Below are 18,540 nucleotides of genomic sequence, written 5' to 3'. Positions count from 1 at the left end.
GTATTACTCGATATTTGATCTTCACATAATGATATTTCTCATTATTGTTGGTATTGCTCGATATTTCTTGTTTTGTGCCTGCGATCTTAGTGCCAGCCGAACGTAGCTCTACGTATGTTCACTGGACCAAATAAAAATTTGATCTTCGCAGAGCAATATTCCTCGTTATTACCAAACAATATCTAATAATACCGAGCAAAAACCTAGTAAGAATCCTCTGATCGAACATAGCATCTACGTCCCAGGACTTAATAAAAGTTCCTCTTTCGCTGTCGGTTTCTCTCTTTTGCTTGCGGTTCTTCATCTGCGACGGTTTCTCTCTTTCGCTGGCGGTTTCTTCATCTGCGAGGATCGATAGCATAGTTCCCTAATTTTAGGGGAGTATATTATTTATCGTTTAACACTGCTCCAGTCCCCTGATTAGCAAATGATGGCTGCGCCAACCAATCCCAGCCACCTTCTCTGTGCTCTGATCAACCAGCTCCGCCAACACAAGCCCGAATCCAGCCAAATAACTGACGAAGCGGCCACCGATGGTGAAGCTGCGGTTTCGGTATCGGAGGGTAGCGGCCGCGACTTTGATGATCGAGGCAAAGTTTTCTCCTCAATAGGTTTCTCCGAGTCCGCCTCGCCTTCGAGGGTCCTCTCTCCAGAACGCTTCAATCCGAAGAGGGCCGCTGTTCTTATCTGCCTATTTGAGGGCGAGAACGGAGAACTCAGGGTTATTCTCACCAAGCGCGCCTCCAATCTCTCCACGCACTCCGGTTCCTTTCTCTCTTTCCGATCACCTCGTCATGTTTCGAGAGGAAAGATGTTTTTGTGCTTCCTAATTGATTTATTACTCTGGTGGGGTTTTTGTTGTTGGATGGTGCAGGAGAGGTGGCTTTGCCGGGCGGGAAGGCGGAGGCGGGGGATGCTGACGACCGTGAAACTGCTACCAGAGAGGCTAAGGAGGAGATCGGTCTCGATCCTTCTCTAGTCACGATCGTGGCGATTCTGGAACCCTTCCTCTCCCTGGTGCGTTTACTATGCGATCGCATCCCGTTATTGTTTACCCCAAAATTGCAGTTACGGCTGCTCATTTTTATGAAGCATGGATTTTAGTGTTAGACATTGAAAATTTGCAGTTTGAGTGTTTGACTTGGTTGTTGCTTGATGGAGAACTTTGGTGTTGGATTTCGTTAGTTCCGATTCATCCGCTTTTTAGAAATTGGAAGTAAAATAAGCTAGTACTCAAATTTTTTCCCCATTATTATAGTTGCAGTATTTCATAACACTTGCTCATTGTCTATAAATGGAAGAGTAAAACTGTAAGATCGTCATGGTAAATCAGTGCTATTTACCAGCTGGATTGATGGCAGCTAAAAGAGATACGCTAGTAATTTGGATGCATTTTGGCTGCTATTTATTAATATTCAGATTAGGATCTTGCACTCTATCAGAGTAGCCTAAACAAACTTAAAATTATCTGCACTTAGATCCCAAGAACCATAGCTTTGGTATCACATTGCAATCTATGAATCATCTTTGGAGACCAATTGTGCCACTTGTTGAACATATTCCACTATTATTATTTGAAAACTTATCTCTCTTCCCATTCAGGAGCCTAGGTAGGATATCTGGGACTGGGACTCCATTCGCTACCTCTATGTTGTCGTGTAAAGAGCCCTGCTTTTGGTCCAAAGCAGGCTTCTTTTAATCGGATTCTTATTTCCTATTCACCTTTGGAGCGTACTATTGGGGGTGATTAATAGTGCTCTTAGACTCTTAGTCATATGTTGTTACGTGACTTCTGAATGGTCAATGAATTGTTCACTTTATGATGCGAAAATCTGTTTTGTAATAGATTGTGATGCGGAGCATTTTATTACAGTATTTCGTAGTTTATCTAAATTTGTTACTAGTTTCTAGAATGTTCTTAAAAATGTTCCTTAGGACTAACTTATTACAAGTTTCAAGAATATTTTTATTAGCCTATAAATAGGCAAAGTATTGTAGTAAAAAACATATTGATGAATATTATCTCTTATTGAAGCTTTTAAGCTTCATGTTAATCCCTAGATTGAAAATTCCTTCAAGCAGGTCCGATTCTTCCGACGATCACCACATCATATTGGAATACAGAAAATCTGCATTTATTAATTGGAACTGCAATTCTATACTATCCTGTTTTAACTTCTTAGGGAAGAAGGATATATTTTAGATAAATATATATTAGGTGAATTACACCACTTCAATAATATATATATAAAACCAAAACCTAGAATTGGGTTCCTAACATTTTTTCATGTCACTTAGGTTCTCCAAGATAGTTCTAAATGTTCAAAGTGGCTTATACTGCTAGGTTCTCCAAGATAGTTCCAAATGTTTAAAGTGGCTTATACTGCTCATTGTTAGTTAAAAATAGCCATTAAGTAGAATCAAATGACCATATGTGTGTCTCCGAGTTGGATGTTCGATATTTCTGCTCTTGAAAATGCATTCCTGGTTCTTCTGATACCTATTCATTTCAGCCAGGTCCCAAATTTGGTTGTCAATGTTGCGAGAAGACCATATCAATGCCTCAACTTCTCATCTCCTTCACTGTTGATGTTCAATGCTAGATTTCACAAATGCTCCAGCTGATGTCCTCACACTGTATTCCTGCTGTTTGATTATGTCCGCCCCTTGTACTAGTAGCTCGTTAATTAATGCCAAGAGAGCAACTCGAGGCCCCTTGCTTTGCTTTCTTGCTTGTGGATCTATGGGAGAGATTTTTTCTTGTATACATAATATATACACGGTCTCCTTATTTCCTTTTTTTTGGCAATCCCACTGATTCTTCTTTGTTCGTTGACCTTTCAATATACTCTCTCAAACTATATGTATAGATCTATCATTCTAAATTTGTTTATAATATTTTTAAATACAGGGTTGCAAATCCCTTCGTTAAATATGTCAGTATTTTAATGATTTACTCTTAAAAAATCAAATGCTTGGTTTAATCTAGCACTTCAATAACTTATGCACATGTTATCTAAAGGTCACGGCAGTTTAAACATGAACTATGTTAAGTGAAAACTAAGCTGAAACAAAAAGCAAATTTAGGTTTCGTTTGGGACGGTTTTTTTGCTGCTTTTTAAAACAGCTTTGTAGTACAAAACTAAAAATTTTATATTAAAAATCTGCTTTAAGAAGCAATAAAAAAACCGTCCCAAATGAAGACTTAGTTTTATGTTGGACTTGGTGTTTGGATTATGACAATACATAGATCATTCCACTGCTCGGCTCATTCTCTCTCTAATTATTGTTAGTCAACCTATTCACAAGCATACTATTACCAATATTTTTAATAAAATGGCCTAACTATCGGGAAAGTGCAAATGTCTGTTTTTTTTTTTACATTTAGGCTTCATTTGGGATGGCTTTCTTACTGCTTCTTAAAGCAGCTTTCTAATACAAAAAATTTAATTTTTATACTAAAATTCTGATTTAAGCAGCAGTAAAAAACCCGCCCCAAACGAAGCCTTGGATCAATTAAAGCAAACTCATTCACAAATCACAAACTCAAGACTCGTATTCAAGATCTCTTAGTTGGTTGTTAAAATTCTCAACCAACAGATCAAAGAGAATTGCGTCACAAATGACTTTGTGACTTCTAATAATTACATTAAAGGTTAAGCTTAAAAGTTCATTTTAAATTTGTTTTGCAGCACCTTCTCCGAGTCGTCCCTGTCATTGGTGTACTATCTGATAAAAAAGCATTCGCACCTATTCTTAACACTGCTGAAGTGGAGGCTATATTTGACGCACCATTGGAAATGTTCCTCAAGGTTTTATTCCTATATTGTCGACCTTCTTCGACTAGTTGTTTATCAAAAGGCATATAAGGTGGAGAAGAATGAATAATATGCTAAGGCTTGGTTTGAGATGGTTTTCTTGTTGCTTTTTAATGCAGTTTTTTAGTATAACTTTTTTAAGAAGTAACAAAAAAACCGTCCCAAACGAAGCCTGAAACTGCAAATATTTTTTCTATGATTTTCGCTCTCTCCAAATAATTGTGTCACATCCAAATTTATGCAGGATGAAAATCATAGGTCTGAGGAGCGAGAATGGATGGGGGAGAAATATCTCTTACACTATTTTGATCATGAAATCAATAAGAAGAAGTTTCTTATATGGGGTTTAACTGCAAGTATCCTGATTCATGCTGCTTCAGTTGTATTCCAGCAGCGACCATCCTTCCCTGAAATGAAGCCAATCTACAAATACCCTACCAATTTTAAGGTGGGATTTACTAAGACATAGCTTTTATTTGGGATAGCTTTCTTACTATTTTCTAAATTAATTTTTTAGATCAAAATTTTATTGAACTAGAAATTTTTGAATTAAAAAAGCCTCTTAGAAAGCTGTCCCAAACGAAATCATAATTTTGTGTTGTTTTTGATCTCATTGAAAAAAGAGTATGTCGAAGACTCTAATCCATATTTTTTAGCTGCAGGTTCCAACTTAAAATGTAATATTATAATTTAAAAGGAGTTTCAAGTGTTCTTGAATTAAATGTAAGTTATTGTTATAGATATCTTTGAATGTATTGAAAGATATTGATTCATGAAAGTAAAACCTATGGTTAGATTTGTAATATGGCTTCTATGTGTTGTCAGATCTTTTTTTAATTTTTAATATGCTTGATAAATAAGTTAATTTAAATAAAAAATGAATGAGATATATTCTGCAGAGTTCATAAATTGGAAGTTTAAGCAATAGAAGTGAAGGAAAAATTAGGGAAAAAATAAATCATGTTTATCTTTGGTTGAGAGAAGTTCTCTCATGAACATTCTCCTCACTTTGACTTGCTTTGGTATCGTTCTTTTATTCTTTTTGAAGTTGTTTTCGAGATTAAAAAATTTTTAATTTGGAAGTTTTTTATGCTTAAAAGTTGTTTTAACAAGCAAGAAAATTATTCCAAATAAAATCTTAGAAAGACAGAGAGATTGCAAGATATTTTTTGTTAATATATAAAGCTTATCTTATTTGCACATGTTAGATCATTTGAAGTTATTTATTATGTAAAAATAGCTAAAAATTTTTCAGTGGCATGAATTTTTTTTATTTGGGACAATTAGGCCAATTAAGATAAATTAACACATATCACATTCATAAAACTCGAACTTAAGACCTCTTATTTGATATTCAAAACTCCCAACTAACAAATCAAGATGAGCTGTGTCGCTTGAAATTTTAGTTATTCAAAATTTATAACAGAAGATTAAAAAATGTGAAAGAAAAAAGGCTTTATTATTTTAGAAGAATAATTCTCTCTCTCTCTAGGTATATGTTTGGTGACTTTGAGTGAGCTATTTATTTCAAATTTATAAAAATTTAAATAATTATTTAGCAAATTTCGAATTTTGAATATAATATCTGCATTTTTTTTAGAGTGATGAACACACAAAATTGAAATTATGAGTTAATTATTAATACATTTAATAACAAAATACAAAACCTGCTAACCACACATTAATATTACCAGTCCGGTTCTGATATTGTTTGTCCGGCCCGGCCCACCAATGCTCACCGGGAGTTTCCCGCTCGCTGGCGAATGGTGCAGTGGAGCGTCGAGCCTATAAATTAGTGAGCGGAGCGGCGACCCGGAAAGCAGTCGAGGCCAGCAGGCATCAATCGGTCGCTGTTCAAAATCTGCGATCGGCGAACCGCTTATAGATCGCAAGTGAGCAAATCCTAACAATCTTTCTCTCTTTCCATCTCCCACGCTCCCTCGCTTGCTTCCACTTTGATAGTTCTCACGCTCCGATACGAGCATTTTCTATTGCTGGTTAGCTTCCTCTTTTTGTTTTTTCTTAGCTCGTCATTCTGGATGTTTTCTGAGAATGTTGGTGGAGATGTTTGTTCTATTCTGTTTCTCGCAATTGATTCTCTGAATCTTGAAACTATGGAATTTCATGGAGGTTTGTATTTCCATGAATTGTGAAACATCTTTCCTTAGAGAAATCTAGCCTGAAGCTACTTAATGAAGGATTTCCAGTTGGATCGATGAATTATAACATCCTAGCTGGTCTTTTTATATGCCCGTATGAATAATAGGCGGTCTAATTCCATTTAATTTTTCATTACCAAATCAAAGAGAATTATGGTTATTGAACGATTTTAGAATCTTGACATGAAACTTTTTAAGACATGGTGATTGCTAGGTTATTTCCAAAGAGGTAAATTCTTGTGTTTCATGGTCTGTTAATATCGAACTAATGATTACCATTCGGGGCTCAGACGAGGAACGTGTCCAAAGGTCTCCCTCGAATATTTCTACATTTGTTGTGGGAGAAGTACGCGATTTGACTGTTATGAAATTTTGATCAACAAATTTTCTTGATTGGGTAACTGCAATGAGTTTCATATTGTCATGGCTCTAAATAAGCATTTGCTTAGATAATGGAGTAAAATGGAGTGAAATCAAAATCATCGAGTGCTTAAATAGAGATCCTTGGTGTTAAATTTAAATCTAACAGCGATGGTGTCCTTAAGCGTGCTTATGCAAACAAGGCGGGAATTGCCTTAAATCTATGAAGTGGGTGGATGCTTCTCCAGATATGAATTCAGAAAAAAATAAGGAAAGTTGGACTTTTTTCTTTGATGATTCTGTTATGTTTGAACTACTATATACATCTTGATGTTTCAGTTGCCCATTATATCCCCTTTAGAATGTAATTAATATTCATTTTATCCAGTACATCTTAATTTTTTAGTTGTTTCCAAATTGTTGACATCAATTTACTGTTTGATGATCTTTTTTTTGGTGTTTTACACCCGAAATTGGCACGCGACGTTACCCAAACGACTTCCAATCGTAAAACGGACTTCGTTGTTGCGTTCGAAGCATCATCAATACACAAAATTGACAATCAAATTGTCCAATTAATATCACATGGTGAACTCGATGCATATTTCGAGGCAAAATGCATATATTCGCATGCAAATCAAGAAAAATGTGAGCAATGGATCCATTATGTCATTTTAGAATTCAATAACAATAATAGCTTATTATTGTTAATTTAATTAATTAAAAAATAAAAAATAAAAATCATTCGAATTTTACCTTGGCCCTGTCTAGCTGAATTCGCGTCTCTTCCCGTCAATCCCACATCTTACGTCTAGATCACAGCTGCCCTCAACCCTCTGCCTCGCTGTTAAAATGAAACCAAATGGCTTCCCGTTCTTTTTCTTCTGCTCACGCGAGCCTCTTATTTTTTTGCTACCTTACGTACACATGCCAAATTCTAGAACCCACACCTCTGCTCTTCCACTTCACGCAAGATGCTCCATTCCCATTCAATTCACGTGCATCCCCGCCAAACCCCGCAAATCCTCCATATGTTGAGCATCACCACTGATCAATATAGGCCCATGTTTGCCAAAAGCCTTCATATTTTTCGACCCTGTTCCCGATTTCAACTTCCTTCCTGCTCTCACACACCCGATCAGGCTCAAATTGAGACCCTGAAGCTCTCCTTTCCTCTACCTCGTCGAAAACTAATGAAAAAGAACCATAGGATCTTGATCAGGTCTATCATCCATTCCCTGGCCATCCACTTTAGGTTAAAGATGGTAAAATTTTCAATTTTAAATATTAAATCTCAAAAACTAAACCCATGCTTCTACTATACACCAGATATTATGTATCTCTACGTATCTGTTTGACGACTTGCCTTAATCGAAGATTTATTTTTTCGTTAACGAGAGGGGTAATTAACTATAGGGGCTTGTGCTTATAGGAAACTTGAACTTAGATCTAAAGTCCTCACAAAATGAGGGAAAAATCTTTAGGTAATGTCTTATTTCAAACTCAATCTGCCTTCTAAAAATTTGCCTCGGAACTAACTTGTGAAAACTCTCCTTGACAACCCGAAAACAAACGAAAAAGAAAGAAAAGGGGTCCGCAGAGAAGCCGGGGCGCAAATTTTCAGAGCCCACAGTGCTTTAGCTCCCGAAAACTCCTCCCTGCACTTTTCGTGTCCTCCTGCCCTCGCAACTTCCGCCTGTGTACCCTTACGTCTCTAGCATGTTCGTGTAACCAATGACCAGATCCACCGTGCCTTGCTCACGTGTGGAATCACGCTCAATCCGCTTGAGCACGTTTTCCCACGCGTAACACGCGCAGTCCAACCACGATTTTGTGGCGGCACTAGGCCACTCGGCCTCACCTGTACGTGTCCGCCCGCGTCACCGACATGCGGTACCTGCCTGTACGTGATCTGTCTTCGATCGGATCTGCACGCCCTTCGGCCCCTGTTCCAATCAAGCTCCGACAGTTGATCCACATTCGGCCTAACTAACGCGTTCGCGTCTCCGCCTTGCTCCCAACACCGATGGGTCTTTGCAAGAGACCTCCCTACTGCCTCCTCTCTTCCAAGTCGTTTTCTTTGGACAATAAAACTTTCTCCGCCTCCACTTAGCTCTGATACCAATTGTCGGATCTTCTTTGAGGAAGAAACTCTTTCTCTTGAGCTTCTTAGGAGAGGGGAGAGAGAGAGGGGGGGGGAGAGAGAGAGAGCTGAAAACATAACTTAATTCTTTATTGATTGGCTTAGCTTATCATATAACAACCATCTCTTATTTATAAACTTCTAAAGGCAACACAGTAGTTACACAAGAAAATTAAAGAAACTACAAATAACTCTAATTAAAATTTGGATCAATTCATAACAATATTATTCATAGAGCTACAATGTATGGCTATGAATATTATGTGATGATTCATGCTCCTGCTACAAACTTAATAATTACATGCTTGCAAATCATAAGATATATGAGCAATTGTATCATGAATATAGAAAAATAAGCAATTTATTTTTTAGTTGGTAAGTGTCAATTTATTTCTTTTCCCAAAGAGGTGTGAAATCTTCCGGCCAATTGAAATTATTCTTTGTATCTGAGAATGACATTTTTGTATTATTCCTTATTATTCAATTTATAGAAAGATTATTTGAGAATGCCTCTTTATATCCAATTTTCTTTCGTTGTCCGCAGTTCAATTACATTCTTGTTGTTGATAAACTTCAAGTAATTGGCATACACATCAAGTGGAAGACATGCAGAAAGGAGCTTCAAATGCAGATTTGAAGAAGAGAGCAACTCCAGGTTAGGTTTCTTTCTCCTTAAAAGAACAAATATCTCCTAATTAAATTATCTTGGACCTTGAGGTGAGGAGGATATATCTCTTATTAATTATTGACAAATCTTCTGCTATTGCCAATACATAATTTGTAGCTGTCACATGTTTATTTGATCTTTTGGGGTCTAAATGCAAATTAGACACCATTTCATGTGCTTATTTTTTTCCTTTTCTACTTGGAATGAAGCATTTCTTCCCATTTTTAATTTACTGAATTGGTAGCATTATGTTTTATCTGCTATGTTCCGATGCATAGATGATGATTTTGGGAAGGATTTTTTCAATTCGTGGAAATCAACAAAATTGGGAAATGATTCAGTTGATTTTGACGTGGAAGCAGTCCCAAAGAATAAAAAGGCTTCCTTTAAATTTGATGAACTGTAAGTCGTTTGCTTACTAGTTATTTTTAATTTATTATAGTTATATAATAAAAGCACTTCAGACTCATACAAGCTATTGATTTTTGAAAAATTCATCTTGGTGTTTTCCCCGTAGAATTAAATCAAAATATGACTTTCATATACAGAAAGAACCTGACGATGACACCTTTTGTCTAGTGATAATTTTGAACTCAGTGGGAACTTTGACAAACTGCCCTCCTTCAAGTTGGATGTGCCTGATCTTGATTTCTCTAGTCCGTCTAAGAAAAAAGAAAAGACAACTGAAAAGTCTTCCAAAGAACTTGTTAAAGGAAAAAAAGAACCAAAAGACGACAAATTCTCTTTTGATTTTGATTTCAACAGGTATGCTTATTTAGTGCGGATATAAGCCAACTTTTTTCTCTTGCTTGTCGACTGCTGAAGCTTGGTATTTTCATTATAAACAAAATCCATGGCCTAATTCATGCATTTTTGCTGAATGTGGTTCTACTGGAACAGTTTCGATCTTGATTCAAAATCACAGGAGGATAAAAGACCAATCAATTTTTCTGACAAAAATGTACCAGAACTTCCTTCTAAGCATGAAATGAATCAAGTATCAGGTGATAATAACTCAACAAGCATCAACATAGCAAGGAGTTAAAATTTTGCACACTTATCATGTTTAAATACCACTTGAATCCATTCAGGAGATGGTCCTTAACATTTGAAATTCTTATGACTTGCTACCTTTTCAGACCAACGTTCTGATTTTGCTCACAAGACCGAAGTATCTTTTGGCATAAGAGCTGATATTCCAAAAAATAATGAGAAGAAAACTTGTGTCACTATGGCAGGGAGAGAACATTCTGAGGAAAATTATTTGACAAAAGAAAATTCTGATAACAGCAAATATTTCTCCCTTCAATCTTTTTCTGGTGATGGTTCCACAGAAGTAGTTCTGCCTGAAATACAGATGGACAGTGCTCCTTCGGATGTTGTCAAGCCAAGAGAGATAATGTCAAAGCATGATTCTATACATCCAATCAGTAGTTCACCTTCCATGAGCTCGAGCCCTGTAGATTCATATAATTCAGGATGCTGGACAAAAGCAAGTGAGAATGAACTACCAAATCCTGGCACTTTGCTTCAGAATCAGAACAAAGGTCTATCAGCCAGGATAACAGGAAGTCTTACTGGTTCAATTAAAATCAGAAAAGATGCTAACAACTCCAGTGGCCTAAATAAATCGACTGAGGGAGTGAAAAATATTGATGAGAAGCAGAATTCCTGCCAAAATCTTATAGTACCACCAGAGAAAAATAGTTCACGCAAAAATCTTATGCTACCACCATTGAAGAGGTACTAGTTTCTCTATCACTTATAAGTTTATTTCATGTAAACAGTTGAAAATCCAAACTGCTAAGTTAAAATCTGAAGTGAATTTTGAAAATATCTGTTTTTCTATGCTTTTTTAGTTCCATGTGTGATTTTGAACTGATTCGGTGATTTTACATAAGAATGATGGTTATAGAGTAAACAAAACCAGATTCAGATAATAAGGATGGCTCATTCAAATTTATTGGAAATTGGAGTATTCATTTCTGTTTTACTGAATGAATGGATAACATCATTTACACAGCGAGATAAAGTTTGGGGGATCTACAAAGCTCCATGGGTTAATGAGCACTGGTCTGCAGTTGAAATCCATCGGTAATTTGGAAGATAATATACCCCAAAAAATTTCAGCATTTATATCAAAGCCATTCAATTCTACGCTGGATGCCAGAGCAAAGACCACTCATGCATCCATCACTAAGGAGAACAGGTGAGTTTGAATTTGTTTACCATATATCGGGATGTAAAATGTGAAGTGTGGAGTGATTTTATTGTGCATGCCATATCCGTCTTATTTATTGAAGGAGCCAACACAAACTATGGATGACATGTTAAAAATCAAATCTAAGTGTATAAAGATAGGTGTTCCGGGTGTTAAACAAAGCTAATATTGAATATCATACCGCTTGATAAGTAAGTTTGTGACCTGCGATATTTCTGGTCCATCTAGGCATCTAGGTATATGCTTAGAATAGCTTTTTATCTTTAGAGAACAAAAACTGTTTTGCTTTGAATCATCTTTTTAATCCTCCAGCATTCATTTGAGCAGATATTTTAGTGAGTAATAAGCTATGGTTTTCATGCATTGAATTCTAATTTCATGCATAAGGAACTGGAATTATATTACACTAAAGACCATTATTTTATCTTATTTATCTGCTTCCATATTAAGTATAACATTTCTTCACAAATTTCTGAAAGGAGTTTGGATCATCAAACTTAGAAATAAGTGCAAAAGATTCAATTGAAAGTGTACCTAAAAGAAAAAGCTATAGAATAGCCATGAAGTTATTTCTTATATGTTTCAAGCCTTATTTGATCTTCACTTAGTAGTTTTTGTTTCAAAATGCACGCGAGTTATTTATTTATTTATTTTAATGTTCAAATTATAAATATGCTATGAATGTCATCATTTGTCTTGAAGAAAAACCTGGAAAAGGTCGTCTCTTCAAGGTTAATGTAATGAGAAAAAATTTTAAAATAGAGAAACTTAAGAAATATAATTTCGCATACACTTATATATATATTTAAAATATCCTCATATTTAACTATGGTGTTAACTTTAATTGTCATTTTCAATCCTATAATCAAATTGGTTTAATAATAGTTGAAGGAAATTAGGGCAGTCCAAAAATCTGGGATTAAATTGGACACTTGCTAATATTTAGTGGATTCTTTTGGGTTGTTTTCTCGTAAGTTAATTTACTGTTGGAAAAGGTGCAAAAAATGCAGGACTAATACAACAATAATTTTGCTAATATTGGGAATCTTTCCTTCAAAAGTAAACATTGGTGGGAAATCTAGATGCATGATAAGCTGCCATTTTACTAACAATGAAAAGAAAGTACTAAGTTAACTTCTTAGATGAATCACAAGTTGCTATTGTTAATGAAATCCCACTTGCTTCTTGGTTCTTGCTTCTTGAACGAGGCTTTGCTTTTGTTTCTTTGCTTAAATTCTTGGCAGATTTACACATACTTTTGTTTATGTTATTTGAATTCCGAGGCTTATGAATCTATTCCAAGTATTCGTTATATAAATTTGTTCCAGTTTACAAATTAAAACTTCAAGTGCATCCCACCAAAATTCATTGGGTTCCAAAAACGTGGCAACGCCTAGACTTCAGAAACCCATTACTGATACTACTATTGACCCCAAGGGGTCATATGCTGGTAATAACACTGGTTCAGTAAAAGGTAACAAATTATGTATCTTTATTTGTTGGGTTTTAATTGTTCTTCTGATCATTGTGTGATATTAAATTCTTTTCCTAAGCAGAGAATGTCATAGCAAAACTTATTTCCAGCAATAGACTTGGTTCTCAGATCACTAAAACTAATAAGGGTGCCACTTCGGGTGATAACAGTCATCGTGGTATTATTGGCTCTGCTATTTCGAAGTATGATGATATGACGATCTTACTGTTGTGGTCATTACTTCATATTCAATTTTTTTGAAAATTATACTATTCTTTGGAATTCAGAATGATAGATGTGAATCAAAACAAACCAAATTCTGCAAAACCAAGAGAAGCAAAATCAGTGCCGTTTTTGGAGAAAAGGATGGAATGCCCTTTAAATGCCGCATCTAAAACAACCAACTCGGCCAATATTGAGATGAAAGCTTCTTTGCATGCATCTTTGAAGCGGAAGATTGATGAGGTTTTTCATTGCCATTTTTAATTATTTAATACACTTCGGATTTTTTGGAATAGATGCTTATCATAATCATTTGATAATAATTTTCATCTTTTTTCTCATGCCATGCAACTAAAGGCAACTATATTAAGGAGCTGTTTGAGTATCTAAAAAAAGAATGCATTGTAAAATGAATATTTTGTTGTTTGGACGAGTGTAAAGTAAATTCAAGTGAATTATTTTTTTATTGAAGTAAAATAAATGTAGTATAAAGTTTAAAGATAATGGTGATCGGCAGACGGGTGGCTGCGGCGACGAAGGGTAGCGGCCGACGACGGGTGGCGGCGATGGTGGCTGGCGGTGGGTGTAAACCATTCTTGCTGAAAACTGGGCGAGTTTGCTTTACCTCAAGAATGAACTAGAATTGTTTAACAAAAGTTGTAAAGGTATCTTAATAGTCTTAAAATGCATGTCCTTTCCTGAAACGGACCCTTTAAATTCAATGAAACTGCAAGCTCCCTTTCATCAAAAAGTCTCATAGGTCTTATTCTTCAAACAAAAATGTTCATATAAATATCTTCATTCCTAATCCTCTATTTTTTTCCCATTGGAGTATTAATTTTTATTTTTATTTTTTAATTTAAATGTGGTTTGGTGTGTTAAGGAGCACCAACATATTTTTCAATTACCCATTAGATTAATACTATCATATGCCTAAACAATTTCTGATGTGGACATCGACCAGAGGTTCAGACATGTGTATCGCCGTAGACAGCGCAGATCGACGGCCGAGATTCAGAGTTTATATTTCTAGCTATTTATGTATTTCTTTTATGCATTGTTCTTTTACTTCCTATTGTACCCTTGGTCTAAGTTGAGTCATGAGTGTAGCCCTGAGGGCAAGAGAGTCATTGTATTTTCTTTTTTTTTGGGACCTATATATAGGCCATGTCATGTTGTATTTGGGCTTAATGAATTATTGAATGAAAAGTTATCTTTGTTTCCACTTTCTTAGCATGAGTGCTTGAGAGGGAAGAGAGCGCAAGGGGAGCATTTCGCAAGGCCCACCAATCGTCGGAAGAGTCCTCGATTCGTGGTTAGTTTTTATTTTATCTTCTTGATCGTGTTCCCATCCACTTCCTTCCCCCTCTCTCCCACAAGAATTCCCCTTCTCATATTGCCGCCGCCCCCTGTGAGGAATCCACCGCCGGCCTTCCCCAAATTTCCGGCCGGCCATCTTGCCGGCGCCACCACCTTCATCCACCCGACCACCCACCACCACCGGCCACTTTCAACATTTCCCCCCATGCTCAAATTTTGAATTTCAAAATTATTTGAGTTCCTAAACTTTCCAAATTTGTCAAAACGCCATATTAGGAAAGTATGAAATGTCATTCAATCTAATTTTAAATTAGATTGGATCACTTTATTTTCATCCTAAATTGGATTTCTCTAATTTGGAAACTTGATAACTCACCACATCACCCCTCCCCTCTCACCATGCCGCCGGCCCCATGGGTTTATTCCCATCATTAATTGCTCCATTAATCCCTCTTCAATTTGGAGTTAATATTTTAATTCCAAAACAAAATTCCCTCCCAAATTTCAAATCCTGAAATTGATTTCAGGATTTATTGCTAAAACTCCTCCCTTCCCCCTCTTGTAACCGCCGGCCTCCTCTCTCCTTGCCTCCCCCATTAATTCCCCTAATCAAGGCATTAAATCTAATTGATTGGGAATTCAAATCTTAGGCAAATCCCTCCTAAATTACACAAAACTGAAAGCAAATCTCAGATTTGTGTAATTCCCCTTCATATCTCCTTCTAACCTAATTTCTTCCCCAAAACCTTCCCCTCCTTCCTTGCCCCCACCGGCCTCCCCCTCTGCTTCCTGCTCCCGCCGCCCCCCATCCCCCTTCTCTTGTGAATTGAGAAGCCCACGACAGAAGAAGGCGTCACTTCCCCTCCATCTCGATGTCGAATGGCGGATCCGGAGTTTGAGTGGGGTATTGTCTTCCAAGCCGACGGAAGCGTCGACATCCTACGGTCACCTTGCTTCGACGTAGGTTTTGAAGACGAAACTACCGTGGAGGAATACGTGGACAGAGTCGTGCCAATCCTTGCAAGCATCTACGACCGGAGATTTGCAAAGCACACTTGGAGTCTCGAGAGTCCAGCATTCACGCCCTCCTCGTCATCGTCGACCCCTCCGTGGCTCAAGACTCTTGGCATCGCAACCATCTTCGTGGCATCCTTGAGTATACATTGAGTGTAAGTGAGCAAGGTACTCGTAGTGAAAGTTCTTGATATTAACCGTTGGATTCTGTATTATTTTCCGCATTCGATTATTGTGAAACTTTTAAGATCTATCCATAATTGGGCTCAAACAACTAGCTTGTGATTGCTTATCATAACATTTTGATAACGGATAATTTCTTGAATCTCAACTTTAGATAATCTAATCTTATAAGCGGTAAACTTTGTAATTCTGAAATAATTTCATGTGCAATTCTTGAACGTTTCACATCAATTTCTCTCTCCTATGACAATTCTTCACATAAGTTATCACTCCCCCTCAAATGCAAGCTCATTATGTATCATGTATTAAAAAGACACTCAACCATATAGAGGCCCCATGAGAGTCACCCACTTTTAAGCTTTGCTTAACCATTGTAGAAGGTGTCATAGGTTACATAAATCCCTTGTTCCTACCTTGATAACTTACCTATAAATTGTTAAATTTGAATAGTTATAATAATAACATATATCGAAGGAAATATCTCCATTTTATATGGTATGTAGAGGATGAGGCAATATACTATGCTGAACCGACATAAAGTACCACATTTGCGGGCAATTGCCTAATGCAGGGGTTGAAACATGTGTTTTCTCCGTATATAAATAAATTTAACTATAAGCTGAAGGGATTGAAAAAACTTTCTCCAGGTGCTTGATATTAACTTTGTTTCCTATGTCGAACAAGTATTCATATAACTCTATGAGGTTTTGACAGTTTATGGTTATTGAAGTTTTCAGCATGTTTAAATTCTGTATTTATTTAACCTGGTGCGAATCCATGCTTGTGTCCGCCCGTAATGGTATGGTAGATTCCTGTATGTGGTGCAATTAATATGTTTGAAGGAAAGCCTGTTCAGCGTTCCATATTTGCTCTTTTAGCAATCAGCTGCAAATCTGGAGACCGCAAGTCCCTTGGAATGTGTCGAAGGGTCCAATGCTAACCTAAGGTTATTTATCCATTCTGAATATTTGACATTATGCCGACTATATTTGAATCTATCATACGACTTCTCAGTTCTCACTTATTAAATTCTTCTTTCCCAGGATTTCATTGGAAGCATCTCCAAACGCCAAAGTTAAAATGGTGGGCATGAATCAATCGCACGGACATCTATTACTCCTAATCATATTAATTGGTGAAATTCATTTTTTTTCCTCTTCCTCTAATTTTTTAGTTTCCAGAAATCAAAGTCGTAGAAACTTGCAAGGATCTCATTCCTCTTACAAACCAAACTTCTTTAACTTCTGTCCCTGAGATGGAAAATCTTGTAGCTGGAGTTTCACCATTTTTTATGGAAGATGACAATCTCAGAAAGGCTGAAACTCTTACAAAGGAGCTTGAAAATGTAAGTTTTTTTGGTATTATGCACAGTGTTCATCGATCATGTAAATAGAAAAGAAGATATTGCAATTGCATTCTGCTTTATATTGCTTTTACCTTTGAGAAAGGCTGGGATTCTTACTGAATAACCTTGCAGATATGCAACTTGGTGAGAAAGAAGCACGAAGAAGCCAAGGAGCTTCAGGTCCGCTCAATAATAAACAATAATGCATTGCTCTTGCTCAACTATCCCATGCTAGAGGAAAAGATATCCTTTTCATCAGTACAATAGCCATTTTTGTTATCCTTGTTTCATCTGATCCTCCAAATTGTGTTCCTTTACACTCAAAACATTCAGTCGCTTCAGAAATTTTCCTCTAGCCTGCTTCTTAAGCAAATCTGAAGAGTGAACACATTCCTGCTTTTGTTTGTTAAAGCTTCCTGCAGTTCATGATTGTGTACAGAACAGAAGCCGTCATGCTTCTGCTGCTATCATCATACTTCCTTTTTTTACTTTTCCTGATGATATTAGTAACATCACCTACACTGAGATAAACGTGACTGGCCGAAGCCAATAAGGCAATCAGTCGGAGCATTAGTAAGGGACAAATGAACTTACTGATTTCTCTTCAAATTTGTTTAGGACGCTTTCTCTTAAGCCATGATTGAGACCCGTAAATAAGTACATCCAGGTGTGTAAATCTTATTTTCTTTTCCTTTTTAGTCCTCTTAAACATTACTTGGGAGTTTGACCGGTTGCGTCTGACCGCTACTATTGAGCTATGCACTGACTAGGTCAGGCTTTCTCAGATTGGTCTATTTTACGAGAAATTATTCTGTGCGGATGCCGAATGCAGTTCATCATCCGGAACGTCACTTCAGTAGTACCGAGCGGTACCGAGCGCAGCATCAAGAGGAGGTGATGTGGCGTATTTTGATTGGTCTCTAGACGGTGTTCGGGATCCGCACAGAATAATTTGCCCTATTTTACAGCCGACCAACTTATTTGGGTCAAGTCTGGGCTTATGGCCATATTTTATTTCATTTTATTTGCTCCGAAACACTGCATGTAGGGTGTCAATTTTGATACGACCTGAAACACGATCTGAGCCGAACCCGAAAAAATCCGGGTTAGGGTCAACCCAGACCCGAAACGGGTCGGGTTCGGGTTCAACAAATCAACACGTTTTAAAAATCGGGTCGGGTTCGGGTTGACCCAGCAACCTGAAAATGACCTGAAATTGACACGAAAACTCATATTTGACCTAGAAACTTGAGATTGGCCTGTTTTTTACCCAAAAATCAAAGATTGATCCGATTTTTTACCCAAAACTAGCAATTTTAGGTCAACTTCGGGTCATTCGTGTCAGGTCGGGTTCGGGTCCGGAAACCTGACCCGTTTTTTAAAAACGGGTTGGGTTTCGGTTGACCCGAATAATGTCGGGTCAATTCTAGGTTCGACCTGAACCTGACCCTTTGACCCGAATTGACATCCCTAACTGTATGGGCGTATGGTCGGCTGTTGTTACTAACTACTGCTATGAACTTCCCCACCGGCTTAGCTAGGACTTGTCTTGATTGGCTTATTTTTTATGGCCAATTAATTTGGGCCTTGGGTTGGGTCTGAGCCTACTTAAAT

At 37.0% G+C, this 18,540-nt stretch overlaps 2 protein-coding genes across 5 annotated transcripts; both read left to right on the top strand.

The window, feature by feature from the left end:
* The first annotated feature begins 247 nt into the window (after positions 1-247).
* LOC110103103 (nudix hydrolase 15, mitochondrial-like) lies at positions 248-4,292 on the top strand. Its single transcript, XM_020831672.2, has 4 exons — positions 248-764; positions 875-1,017; positions 3,693-3,812; positions 4,063-4,292. Exons 1-4 carry the CDS (start codon positions 428-430, stop codon positions 4,285-4,287), a joined length of 825 nt encoding a protein of 274 aa, XP_020687331.1. The 5' UTR covers positions 248-427; the 3' UTR covers positions 4,288-4,292.
* Positions 4,293-5,544: 1,252 nt separating this feature from the next.
* Positions 5,545-17,709, top strand: LOC110103136 (uncharacterized protein At4g18490). Of its 4 annotated transcripts, none has more exons than XM_020831723.2 (15): positions 5,545-5,710; positions 9,059-9,135; positions 9,426-9,549; positions 9,727-9,912; positions 10,048-10,151; positions 10,287-10,890; positions 11,171-11,356; positions 12,697-12,842; positions 12,925-13,045; positions 13,130-13,307; positions 16,460-16,527; positions 16,625-16,664; positions 16,756-16,926; positions 17,059-17,169; positions 17,254-17,709. In XM_020831723.2, exons 2-15 carry the CDS (start codon positions 9,087-9,089, stop codon positions 17,302-17,304), a joined length of 2,139 nt encoding a protein of 712 aa, XP_020687382.1. In that variant the 5' UTR covers positions 5,545-5,710; positions 9,059-9,086; the 3' UTR covers positions 17,305-17,709. The 4 variants fall into 4 exon arrangements, with proteins under 4 accessions (XP_020687382.1, XP_020687381.1, XP_028557201.1 ...); XM_020831722.2 differs by lacking the exon at positions 5,545-5,710 and adding an exon at positions 5,797-5,815; XM_028701368.1 differs by lacking the exons at positions 5,545-5,710; positions 11,171-11,356 and having other exon boundaries at positions 8,945-9,135.
* The last annotated feature ends 831 nt before the right edge of the window (positions 17,710-18,540 follow it).

The sequence above is a fragment of the Dendrobium catenatum genome, unplaced genomic scaffold (assembly GCF_001605985.2).
Source record: "Dendrobium catenatum unplaced genomic scaffold, ASM160598v2 fragScaff_scaffold_1684, whole genome shotgun sequence".
Taxonomy (NCBI): Eukaryota; Viridiplantae; Streptophyta; class Magnoliopsida; order Asparagales; family Orchidaceae; genus Dendrobium; species Dendrobium catenatum.
Note: the sequence above shows the minus strand (reverse complement) of the source record. Positions and strands in the feature narration are given on the sequence as shown.